Here is a 12,602-nt window from a genome sequence, read left to right as displayed (position 1 = left end):
GAAAACCTAGGCAATATCGAACAGCGCACAAAAGCTGGCGCTGGTCCAGATCTCCAGGGCAAGGAAATGCTGGCCTGAGGCTGGATGAACAAAGTTTTGACTGTGCGACCAACCAACCTAACAAACGAATTTGGAATTTTATTTTGTTACAGTGCATTTATTTATTTACTACGAGTAAGGTACTTTGTATTTTACTTTTCTCTCTTGCCCGCCCGAAACTATTGGCATTGGCATGCAGTTAGTGGCTTGCTCTGGGTTTCCAGCGACAGCCATTTTGTTTCTCTTTGAGAGCTTTTACATTTACCCCCTTTTTTTCTTCTGCAACTCATCTTGGAACCGCCCTTGAGCTCCGCCTTTCCAATTCCGGGAATTTCCTACCTGCAGCATCAGACACACGTACGAGATTGGCATCCATTGATTTTCGACACATGACGATGCTGCTGTGAACTGCTGCCGGCCGGTCTTCAACCTTGTTCATTTGACTCTTTCACAGCTGGTAACAGTCGCAAAGACAGACAGACCGCTTCTTTTTCGAATTTGACATCTTCTCCATTCTCAACAAATGACCCCACTTTCCACTTGGGAAATTCGATCGATTTGGTCTTGCACCGCCGCTCCGTCTCCACGAACTCCACAAAGCCCCCCCTCAAGAATGACTGGACAGACAGACTGTCGGTGACCAAACAGTCAAGAGATCATTACAGTACATTATAGCACTGTCCGTTCAGCTGACCCAGTCGGCGGCTGTCTACCTTATGTTGAAACGCGCCCTTCCTTTGTCGTATTTCTGTTGTGTATATTATATCCTTTGAGTGACGAGTTCAATCAGCCACCACTTTTTTTGACGTTTCCTTGTTTCACCTGTATAAGGCTTCCGGAAGACATTGACAACGAAAGATTGCCAAGGGTTCGTCTCGGATATCAAGCCGTTTCCCTAGCTAGTGCGTTTTGCTTTGTTGTTTTTGTCGGGATTACTATTACAGTACATTATCCCCCCCAATTCTTCACCTGCCCCTCCTGTCACTTGGCCGTGACTCAATAATCTGGTACAGCTTTTCGGTTAGCATCCCAGGGACACCCCCAACCCATACAGGGGCCCTCTCGCAGCAAAACCCTGTTGTGCATGTCACGCTAGAGGCTGCACAACTGGGACGCCCTACAACGTGCCAATAGCGGACTGGCTATCCTGGATTATCCTGCGCGTTTGCGGGACTGCTTCGCTGGACAAGAAGTAACCGGATACATTCCGTATACGGCCCAGAAAGGTCCAGTCCATAAACAAACCCATTTGCCCATCAGACTCCATCGGGGCCTGTGAAACCCAGACCGCAACTTCTGAACCCCGTCTTTTACACACAACTTACCCAGCAACGAGCCCTACCGCCGAGTAGAAATCGAAGATCGGAAATAAGAACAGGGCTGGTTTGCTTGACAACCCTTGGCTTCACTTCGCTTGCCCTGGACTATTGCAATCTTCCAGTCTCCATCATACCTGGTTAACCAGGACGCACACAGACCGCTCATCACCGAATTACAAACAATACCGAAAAAAAGAAAATAACCAAATTCAAAAATTTCGGTTACCGCTCAACTATACAAATCTCGAACCTCCCTTCATTTGTTCAGACTTATTCTTTTGCTCTTGGATCTTGCCGGTTTCGATGCTATCGTCAAAAGCACATGTAAAGTCGAGGCCCAGAAGAAATGTCTCGACTATCACCGATCCCGCGCCGTGGCTCAAGATCAAGCATGCGTTCAAACACCACCTACCACAGCTTCCAGGAAGTTGAAATGTTTGAACCACCCATGTCCTCGGGGACCTCTGCAACCTACGCCATGACATCTTCCAAAGCGACATCGTCAACCATGTCGACAGAGGATTTCGAGTCCACGCCTATGCGCCGACAGGACTCTGGCTACGAGTCCTTGCCACCACGGAGCTCCAAGCGCCGGGCGTCGACTACGTCGTCGTCGTCCCACTCTAACAACTCAACGCCTCGACCTCGGAATCGGCCGGCCGTGCGGAGGTCGCCCAAGTCCGGCCCTGTCTCGCACATGCCTCGTTCCAGTGCACAGCAGTTGTGCCGCACGAGGTCTCACACGGCGTACACGCAGCACCAGTTGTCCCAGTCGCCAGTGACTTATTTTTACTTCCCGGCGATGCCTGATCCTGCTGAGGAGGCCGATGAGACGCCATATTCTCATCAGCATCCACACAACCAGGTCCGCTCAGTACCTACAAGTCTCGACTACGGTGCTCGACCGATCCGGCCGTACTCGCCAACGACGCCCGAAACGCCCACGTCACCGTCATATCCACCTCTTCCGCCGCAGACGACGCACTACTGGACGAGCGACCGCACCCGGAGGCTCGAGTATGCTGCAATTGATGCTGCCAGTCGCGGCGTCAGGGGCTGGGTGATGCGGCACATAGTGCCCGACTGCTTCATTCCCAAGAGTAAGAAGGGCCAGCACCTCGGCTTCGACGATGACGGTGGCAGTGTGAGGCGTTACAGACTCGACCTGGATGAGGATGACGTACTCTGCCATGCCGAGAAGAACGACTCTCGGAAGCAGAAGCGATGGCGCCTATGGGGTTCTGCGACGATGTGAGGAAATTAATTCCTCGCTTGTGCAGTTCCCCTCTATTATATCTCCGCTCAATTTGCGGAAACTTTCCTTTGTAGCGAAACGCGACCCATGCCCCTATCACGAACAATCCCCCCGCCTTACCCTTTTATGACCTGCACTACCGTCGATGATCTATTGATAGACTCGACACCCCTTTGCCCCTTCTCACTACCCTAGCATATCATCTACATTGCATTTTAATCACTTCATATTCTTGGCAGCACACGTTTTTACATTTATACACATACACTTGATACACGTTTACACACACATTGGCACCGGCGTTGTATACCCCTGCAATTCGCTGCACTTACACCATACCCCTAGTCGCTTGTTTTCGCATCACTGGAAGGAGCTTTTGTTTTTATTTTGGCTTTGATTGTCTTTTTGGACAACAGGGAGATTGATCTCATTCGATCTCCTTTGAATATTTTGGATTTTTGAAATGCTTAATGTTGGGTTTTACATCGAGATTGCATATGGGTTGCGAGAGGAATTTGCATGGTGGGGGCCAATACCAAAGCGCCCCAAAACGGAGTTTGTGACCTTGGAACAGGATTTCACCCTGCAAGATGAAATAAATTTACACAAGACGAACCTGACCGACGATTCCGTGTACCGGTATTGTCAGATTGGATTTGGAGACGTCAGATATTTTACAGCGCCAATTACATAAAATATTTGTTCCTCGCATTAATGTGGTTCCCCTGTTTATTATTGCATACTTCCCTGCCTTGTCAAGAATGTCATGCATGTGAATGTGACAGGGTCTTTGTGCGCACATGATCCCTTTTTGCTGTTTTTCTTTTTTTGCTTCTTCCTTCTTGCAGGATTGGGCAAATATCTCCTGCATTGAGAAAAAGAAGAATAAGAAAAAAGAAAAGCAATACTTTTGGGTAGGGATGCACTGCAGAGTATCAGTTGATCCACCTGTCACTGGAATGTGTGGCATGTATAGGTACACACCTACCACTAGGTAGGTGGTTTGTCCAGAAAGGTCTCTGCGTCGTTTGAATGAGGGCTAGCTTTGAACGTCGATCGAGATGATCGGCTGATGCCGGTCCGGCAGAACAAGAGGCGAGGTGGATTTCTTTATTTTTATTTCAATTTTTTTTAATTCTCCGGGGAAAAAAAAATGATGACATTTATGAACGGGGGGTGTCTGCTTAACGGTGCTTATTTTTAGGCCTATGCTTGGTTTATCTTGCTGCAGAAAAAAAAGAAAAAAAAAAAAAAGACCAAGACGTGCTAAAATTCACAAGCTAGCTCGCTAGCGAAGCGGTCTCCCAACCGGATAGGGTCGTAGAGTAAGCCACGAGATGTTATCTCCGGCTAACCTTGTGAATTAGAAAAGAAAGGAGTTTTTGTTCTTAGGACCAATGCAAGAGAACAATTTTTGTTCAAGGTGGACGTGTTTATTATAGACTGGACTGAGGAAAAAAAAAAAAAACAACACACGAAAAACGGGGAAATCCGGAAAGAGATACTCCATAGAAAAGAAAAGACAAAAGACATATGGAGTAAACAAAAAAACAAAAAAAAAAAAACACAAGAGACCAAAGACCTGCAGGCGTGCATATTGTCGTTCACATGGACGTCCCCTTGGGAATATCCTTCACCGCGACAACACTCAACCCAGCACCAGTCGGGCCGATGACGCCAACACCGCCGCCACCCGCAGCTGCAGCGACGGCGCCGCTCATGCCGACGCCGACGTCGACGAAGCGCACCAGCCGGCTCACCTCCCTGCCTCGGTGACCCTGGCAATCCCTACACCCCTGGCGGGCAATCTCGAGCCCGATGATGCCGTCCAGGTGAGTGCTACTAATACCATTGTTGTTGCTGCTGCTGCTGTTGTTGGCATTGGCACCACCACCACCACCGCCGCCGTTTCCTCCGCTCCCCACCCCAGTGACGCCGTTGACGGTGGCGCCAAGCCCCGTCCAGCTGACCCGCTTGTCCCTCGCGCTGGTCTTGCCAACACCACCGCCGGCGGCAAAGGACTGCACGGCGGCCAGGCTGGTGGACGAGGCGTGCGACGCGATGGCGGCGAACTCGCGCTTCTCGGCCACGTCGCGCTCGATGCTCATGATGCTGTCCAGCACGCTCGCCCGGTCGCAGTTGGCCAGCGTCGCCACCTGCTCTGGGAACAGCGCCGCGAGGTAGTCGTGCAGGCTGACGACGGGCGGCGGGGTCGCCGATGGGATCCGCGAGGCGAGGCGGCCGACTAGTGGCATGGTGGATGGGGTTATCGTCGTCAGCATCCGCCTCAGCCAGGCTCGTTTTGACGGGGCTGGCGCTGCTGCTGCGGCTGTCATGTCGAGAACTTCCCGCTTGTACGCGGCGGCACTGCTGCTGCTGCTGCTGCTCACACCGAGCGCGGGCAGGTACAGCGGGGATGGCGGTCTGGCAGCTCCAACGTGGTGGTGATAAGGCCCCCACGCCCTGCCGGCGCCACGGCTACCGCCGCTCAGCACAGGCCCCGGCCCGTTCACGACAAAGACGCCGCCGCAGAACCGGCCGTCCAAATCCTCCCTCACGCTACGCAGCACACCGATCCGGGCAAAGGGGTCACGCGCGTGCGCAAAGTGCTCAATGTGCGGACCGGGGCGGCGCGCGATCGCCTCGGACGCCGCCGCAGTAGCGTGGGGTCCTGTTCCGGGGCTCAGGAGGGCGGGGGTGGTGGCGCCCGAGGACTCGGCGGCACCCCTGCCGTCGCCCAGCGGGAGGACGAACTCTGCGGCAGCGGCGCCGAAGGTGTAGACCTCGAGCTTGGAGAGCTTGTCGGCGGGAAGGTCGGCGCAGAGGTGGGACAGCACGCGCGAGGTCTGGATGGCGCCTGTGTTGTGGGCCAGGACGACGACCTTGTTGGCCTTGTTGTCCTGCAGGGCGGAGCGGATGGTGTTGTAGAGGATCGTGTCGGGCGACAGGGCTGGCATGGCGCGGGCGAGTGGGAGCAGGAGGAGGTCAAGCGGGACGCCGTAGGTTCTGGTGAGGAGGGCGGTTATGGGGCGGTTGAAGAGGCGGGCTAGTAGAGGGAGGGTGGTGTTTTTTGTCGTACGCGGGCTGCGTGATGTTTTTTTTTTGTTTCGTCATGTCAGCGGCGGTCATATCGGCAATTTTTTGACTGGCCATCAGCCTCTTTGCTGGCGGAACTAACCTGAGACTCATCCCAGAAACAAAGAACCAGCGTTCATCCTCTCCCTCGCTATTGTGAGTCGACCAGATACTGCTCCTGGGAGCCCTACCCACCGACTCGGGCTGGGCAGGTCGAGGCTGGCAGTATATGGGCTCTCGGGTGTTGAGCAGACGCGCGATTCCCCAAACCACGCAGAGCATAGGCAGCAGCCAGCCAGCAAAAAAGAGCCCAGGCAGGAACAGCCACATGGGCGTGGCGAAGAAGAGGATATTGAGCTCAACAGCCGACACGGCAAGCTGCAGAACCAGGTCGGCAACCCGGCCCCATTGGGAGCCTGCATTCTCATCCCCGATCGCGGCGCCGTCGTTGGTGAACAAGCCTTCCCACGCAGAGAAGGCGAGCTCGGGCAGCAGCTTGACCAGGGAAAAGGCATCGCTGCTGAGGCTTTGTGAAAGGGACTGCTTCTGCGCCCTGGGGACGGTGCCGCACGCGCCGTCGATCAGCGGCGGGATGTAGGTTATCGGAGACGGTGATGCTGGAGTCGTGAGGGTATGGATGCGCGGCGATTCGGCCGGCGAATGCAAAGGGGATAGCCAGGGCATGGCGGGCGTGGTGCTGTTGTGTTTGCTGCCTTACCTAGGTAGGTGGTCTAGGACTATTTGCGAATAAGTGAGATCAAAAAAACAAAAAACGAGCGACATCTAGGTTGGAACCCGTCCAATTTACTGAGTTGAGCAAAGGAAAGAGCTTAGTTGGTAGGTGGGTAAGTAGGTGGTAGGTATGTTAAAGAGCGAATGACCAGATGGAAAATCAGGAAGGCTTGGCTAACAAAAGAGAGGTATTATCCCCTCGATTTTTATAACATGACTGTCTGGCATTTTTTTTTCCTGTCGCGAAGTTTCGCGCATTCTGATCCATTCCAGGAGGTGGTCGGAATGCGCGTGTTGTTTGCGACAGAAATGCATTTCTGTCAGCTGCCAAGTTGCTCGCTCATTCAACACACCCAGACCCTTCCAAAGATGCGAAAAGGGATTTTTGAGTGGTGCTGCCTGCAAAAAAAGTTTGGTCTTTTGGTAAAAAAAAAGACTTGTTCCTACTACCTGTCAATCACTTGATCGGTTGGCTTGCAAGAGGAGCATGATGGTACGATAGTAACCCACGGGGATACCAAGTTTGTACCGCACCAAACAAGCTTTTCACCTTATCATTGGTGTGCATGTTCCCTTTCGGGATGTGATATCAATACACACGCAAGTAACGCTGGCGAACGATAGCAAACAAGCGCCAACAACTGTTTCAACTATTCTAATACCAGTTCGTGGGTTGGCTCACTGGTGCCGAGTACCGAGAGGTAAGGAGGAGGAAACTGTATGTCATTCACCTTCAAACTGTCAGAGTGTAGCAAGAAACCAAATAAATAAATAAAAATAAAATAAAAATAACACCAGTCGGTCTCATGGCCTTGTTTCACCATTACCTCAATGCAGTTCATGCGGGTTTTAAAGTCAAAAACGCCTCTCCAAATCACCAGCCCACCTCTTTCTGTGGGATGCATGTAGACCTTTAAGACAAAGTAGACGAAGAAGAAAAGAATGTCTTGTTTGTAAGAAATAAAAAAGAATAAGTAAAAAGTTTAAAAAACCCAAAAACCCAGCCGTTCCAAAAAAAAAGAAAATAATGGTGATCATCACGATGATGTCAGTCTAAACCCAAAACATTATTCCCAGAAACCTCGCGTCTCACCACCTCCTCTGCGCCGCCCAATGATGTAAGCTTGCCGTGTAACAGTGATCGCACAGGTGTAGCCTTGGGGATTCCTTGGGCCCTCTACACTGAGGACAATATGTAACCTGGTACTCCTGATTATATGGATTTTGCTGCTGTAGATGCCGTTGTAACTGCTGTTCCAGTTGCTGTTGCAGCTGCTGTTGAATTTGCTGCTCGTGTCGGTTCTGGTATTCCTGCGCATACTGGCGTTGTGTCTGCTGGTACTGTTGCTTCAGTTGGAGTTGGCTAGGGTACGGCTGCCTGTTTTGAGGATGCACTTGGTTCAGGTACTGTTGCCTGTGTTGCTGTTGTTGTGGTGCTGCTGGTACCGCCGGTGGTGGTGGCTGGCTGTCGAACTGCTGCTTTGGCTGAGGCTGTAATTGGGTCTGGTACTGGTGATTAGGTTGTGGTTGTACTTGGGTCGGATATACTTGCATCTGCTGTTGGTGTTGCGGCGGTGGTGCTGGTGGTGCTAAGGGTGCCGGCGGTGGTGGTTGACTCTCATACTGCTGCTTAGGTCGGGACTGCAGCTCGCTCGGATACTGCTGGCTAGGTTGGAGCTGCGGCTGGCTCGAATACTCTTGCTTTGGTTGTGTTTTCACTTGGGTCGGGTGCTGTTTCTTTGGTGGTGGTTGTATTTGGCTGTGCCTTTGTGGTGGTGTTTTTGGTGCTTGGTTCTGGGGCTGCTGCTTTTGTTGATTTTGGTCTTCATACAACTGCTTGTACTGTTGAAACTGACTCTGGTATTGCTGTGGATGACCCGGCTCACAACTCCGTCTGATTGGCGGCAACGGTTGTAGTTGCGCCGGCACTCGACTGGATCTCCTCTCTTCCACGACCTCGGACGCCGTCTGCGTAAGTATGGTAGTGACATCGTCATCGTCATGGTCGTACGGCGACATGGTCCCATAGACAGATGACGGCCGAAACACTGACATAGACGACGTGTCCGAAGGGGCCGCCACCAACATCCTCCTCCGCGTCTCGCCGCACCAGTCGCATGTCGGCTGGCCCTGTCGGAGAGGAGACGTCCCGCAGTCGCAGCACATGCTGAGCCTGTACCGCGCCGTCGCCAACTCACGCCCAATTTTCTCGAGAGGGTAAAAGTCGGCAGGCAACTCATGCTTCGATCCCGGCTCTGGCCGTGCTGGCGGCTCGGCCTTGGCTACCAGAATAGGCCCCGACCCTTGCATCCGGTGTGAACCCGGCAGCTCGGCCATGGATGGTGGCGGGAGGTGTGGAGGTATAGGTGGTGGGAGAGTTGGGACGCCTGATGGTCCGGCGTAGCAGCGTGTCACGATGGCCGGTTCTTGGAGTGGTGGCTTCTTTTGGAGCGTTGCTGCCGGTGCTGGTGAGGATGCCGGACGGCTCTTCTTGACCAGACGCCGCGGTTGGCGCTCGCTTGGGTAAAAAGCCGGGTCCTTTACTTCTGGAAATGGGTCGCTTGCACGTATTGGCAGCTGCAATCCGTTAGTGGACTGCCGCTGGTTGCTGCCGTCACGCGGGTGAGTTGTGCTGCGGTAGTGTGCCGATGTCGCCCTGCGTCGGTTGGACTGGATTGGGCTTGGGCTTCGGCCATTGGAGAGCCTGCGCCAAAACTTCTTGAACTTGGAGCCGCTGCCAGGTGTACCTTTTCCGTGATACGCCTTGTTGCTGTTTTCGTTCATCCAGTCTGCCCAGTCGCAGGGGTGCTGCAAGGTGACAGGAGGCCTCGAGACGCCGCCACTTGCATCGTTTGCATTCAAAGCTGCTTGCTGTCTTGGCGGCACCCGTGAGCCAGATATCGACTCGGCATAGGTCGCAAAGTCAAGCATCGCCACCGAGGGACATATCTCTATGTCAGGCGACGGATTGTTCATGCGGTCGCTGTCCCCAGAAGTGTGCGGCCTGCGTTGGACGGCAGGACGAGACGAAAGGTGCTGCTGCTGCATTCTTGCGGCCGGATGTGATGCTGACACATGAGTAGATTCCGAATTGGTTCTCGACAGAGCAATCAGTCCAGCATATCCAGAGGTGGCCCTAATCCAACCAGAGGTGTCGACATCGGCCGGGTCGGGTAGGAATGCCGACCTTGGCCGCTGTTGCTTGTAGCAGGTGCGGTTCGCCATGGCCTTTGGGGGCCCGCCATCGAGAAGGAACGCACTCTTTTTTCTCTTTGTCGCTCGACTTTTGCCAACCTCCCTCTTCCAGGTCGACACGAAATTCAGAACAAACAAGAAAAAAAAATGTGCTTGGCAGGAGGTTTAAGTTGCTGTGGATGCGCTGGCGGCTGGGGGACAATAACAAAAGAAAAACCATCAAAAAATGGGGTTTGTTGCACGCCACCAAAAAAAAAAAGACGCGGGACAGATTGGGCTCTTTTTGTTCGTCCTTGGAAACGGACCGAAGAAAAGCAACCTAGAAAAAAAAAAGAGAAAGCAAATATGGACGGCGTGCCAAAAGATGAAAGATAGTTCTACCCACCATTACGAGGCGGGCAAGGTAAGTACTTGTTGAAACCCGGGCCGTCCTAGAGTTCATGATGTCTTTGCTAAGACACCACACCAAACAACAAAAAAAAACCAACGTGGCTGAAGAGACCCTTCTCGAACTTGACCAGGGTGCAGGGTTCTCCCGGGTGCAGTACCGGTAGACACTGTCTCTTGCGTCAATATTTGTGAAAAAGTCCTGCCAGGGAACCTTGCATCTCGTTGACGTAGGCACGACACCCGCCCAGCCCATTGATGAGCCTAGAGCAGAAAATGTCTCTGAGCAGTAGCCCACTGTTCGTGACCGTGAAAGACATTTCCGTCTACCTGGTGATTTGTACGAGTAATTAGAAATTTCTTTTCCTGTCATCTACATCTTGCTAGATCATTCTTTGAGGTCCAGCTGCGAAAAGAAAGGGGCTATCATATGGTCTGGCATGTCTTAGTGCTCCCTCTTTGTCACTTTTTGCAGTCATTTGGAATCCAAAGTTGATTTCCAATTCTATCATGGGCCTGGACTGCCAAAGAAACGCATCCCCCAGTCAATCCGTCATAAGCAAAGCAAGCAAACACAAGCCGGGAACGTGATGGCTGTGCCACAACCGGAAAAGAAACGCCCTACCGAACCCATCCGACAACACATTCTCAAGAGTTGACCTCCTGAAATAGCATTGGATTCCTCTCCCCAATTTAAGCAACCTTCCCTCTCATTTTTTTTTACCTGTTCGACTTGCTGCACCGTGCCCCTTATCTTCGACCACTCGCCATCCATGATATCCCTGTCGACACCATCAGCGTCACCAGCACCAACGGCACCGCGATGGCAAAATACATCCAAAAAAGCTCTCCACCGGGCCCGTAGCCTTCGGACATGCTGAACAGGCTCGCAACCCACGACAGCGGCACGAATATGAGGGCGACGTAGGCCAATCGTGTCGAGTTGGCCGCGTGGACGACCGAGTACCTTGCATCCAGGATCTGTACCATGGAAGTCGCCACGGGTATCATCTGCTCGAGGGACTGGGCAAAGTCTTGCAGTTCGGATTGCACGTGTTCAATGTCCTTGAGTATCATATTCCAAGGGGAGTGCTTGTCTTGTTCCGGTGGAGTGTGGTAGTCTGCGAACTCGGCAATGATTTTGAGCTTGTGTTTGCTCTGCTGGCATCGACGACGCCAGCGCTGCAGGTCGACGATGTCGTCGTTGTGTAGACGCCGGGACAGGTCTTGGAGGTTGTACTCGTAGTGTTTGAGGAAGCGGCTTGCTAGCTTGGTGTAGAGTTGCCATTCTGACATGACCATCCGGGTAGGGAAGTACGCGAGGTTCAAGATGTCATTTGCTGGCGGGCAAGTTGTGTAATAATGAATGAGCCGCTCCAGCATCGACTGTTTCGTATATTGTGGGTGGGAAGGTCTAACACGGGCTTCTTGGAAGGATGAGAAGGGCTCTGGCGGTTGAAAAGATTCGTTGCTAGCGTGCAGAGGCTCAAACTTGTATTGAGTAACCATGCCTGCTTTTGATTTCGCGGATTTGATAGGAGGATCAATCAAGACCAGGCCTACACAGTCACCCCTGTCAGCCGCTGGTATCAGCAAAAATGGATCTGTGGAAAACTGACAAATCCACGCGCTTCCTAGCTGCTTGACCACTAAAGAAAGACACCCCCTGGCCAGGCACAACTGTTTGCCTGACAAAGATGGGAGCCTTCGTATATTGCGTGGTATATTTCCTGTGGTAACAACCGAGTACGGCGACCTTTGCAACCCGTCCTCAAAATTCGTGTCCGTCATAGTCAGCACCTGTTGGTAGTGCAGATGTAGAAAGCCAGCCTCGGCAATTCGAACAGGAGTGAGTGAATATGCAGGGCCTGGCGGCGCATCTTCGAGGTTTGGAAAATCGGTTCCGACGTGACCGGCAAAGAACAGTGGATCAATGTCTAGCAATGCCCCCAGGACGTTGATCAGATTGTGGTTGACATCTTGAACCACCAATATTCTTCCTCCTGATCTGTTTGGGTTCGTCAGAAAGGTAGATAGGTCAGCCTCTTTTATAGTCTTTGCAGCCGTCGAGGCACCCGAGGTGGAGTCAAAGTCCAAAGCTATTATGCTTCCATTCTGGCACTGGCTTTTGCTAGCTTTCTGAACGTAGTCAACGAGACATTTGACAGATGCAATCTGCGTGCTTCTGTATGAGATAAAATGCCAGTATGATGGGAGAGCTTGCGACATTTTGGATGAGGGACCAAGTCCGTTAATTCATGCGGTGGAACAAAAGCGTCTTCCACGTCTTAAATGAATAGATCCTTTGTATACATGCCCCATGCAGATGCTTGCCCTGCTGATAGGGCTAACAAAAGACCACTTGATCAATCCTGCTTATGTTATTTTCATCTGCCAAGGCCCCAAGCCCCCATAGCTGTGAGGCTCTGGGACTCCTGATTTCCCCGCATCAACACACCATCTTCGGATTAATTTTTCTACTTGTCTCCCCTGCGGCCATTGCTCCTTTATGATTGGGCCCTAACGTGGTACAGCGCAGCATAGCCGTCGTTAGATGGTTGTCAACTAAGCCACAATCTTTCATTTCTTTTTTTTTCTTT

General features: G+C 52.3%; 3 protein-coding genes across 3 annotated transcripts; 1 reads left to right on the top strand and 2 right to left on the bottom strand.

The window, feature by feature from the left end:
• Positions 1-1,704: 1,704 nt before the first annotated feature.
• On the top strand, positions 1,705-2,613 carry PgNI_12019 (uncharacterized protein; the record flags this gene model as incomplete). Its single annotated transcript, XM_031131976.1, has 1 exon — positions 1,705-2,613. The coding sequence occupies one exon, from the start codon at positions 1,705-1,707 to the stop codon at positions 2,611-2,613; it is 909 nt and encodes a 302-aa protein (XP_030977194.1).
• Positions 2,614-4,217: 1,604 nt separating this feature from the next.
• On the bottom strand, positions 4,218-6,372 carry PgNI_12018 (uncharacterized protein; the record flags this gene model as incomplete). The annotated part of the gene is made up of 2 exons (XM_031131975.1): positions 4,218-5,697; positions 5,792-6,372. 2 exons carry the CDS (start codon positions 6,370-6,372, stop codon positions 4,218-4,220), a joined length of 2,061 nt encoding a protein of 686 aa, XP_030977097.1.
• Positions 6,373-7,175: 803 nt separating this feature from the next.
• On the bottom strand, positions 7,176-12,299 carry PgNI_12017 (uncharacterized protein). Its single transcript, XM_031131974.1, has 2 exons — positions 11,622-12,299; positions 7,176-11,561 (listed from the first exon to the last, which is right to left on the bottom strand). The coding sequence occupies exons 1-2, from the start codon at positions 12,229-12,231 to the stop codon at positions 10,753-10,755; spliced, it is 1,419 nt and encodes a 472-aa protein (XP_030977188.1). The 5' UTR covers positions 12,232-12,299; the 3' UTR covers positions 7,176-10,752.
• Positions 12,300-12,602: the final 303 nt, after the last annotated feature.

Source organism: Pyricularia grisea (genome assembly GCF_004355905.1).
Source record: "Pyricularia grisea strain NI907 chromosome Unknown Pyricularia_grisea_NI907_Scaffold_8, whole genome shotgun sequence".
Taxonomy (NCBI): domain Eukaryota; kingdom Fungi; phylum Ascomycota; class Sordariomycetes; order Magnaporthales; family Pyriculariaceae; genus Pyricularia; species Pyricularia grisea.
Note: the sequence above shows the minus strand (reverse complement) of the source record. Positions and strands in the feature narration are given on the sequence as shown.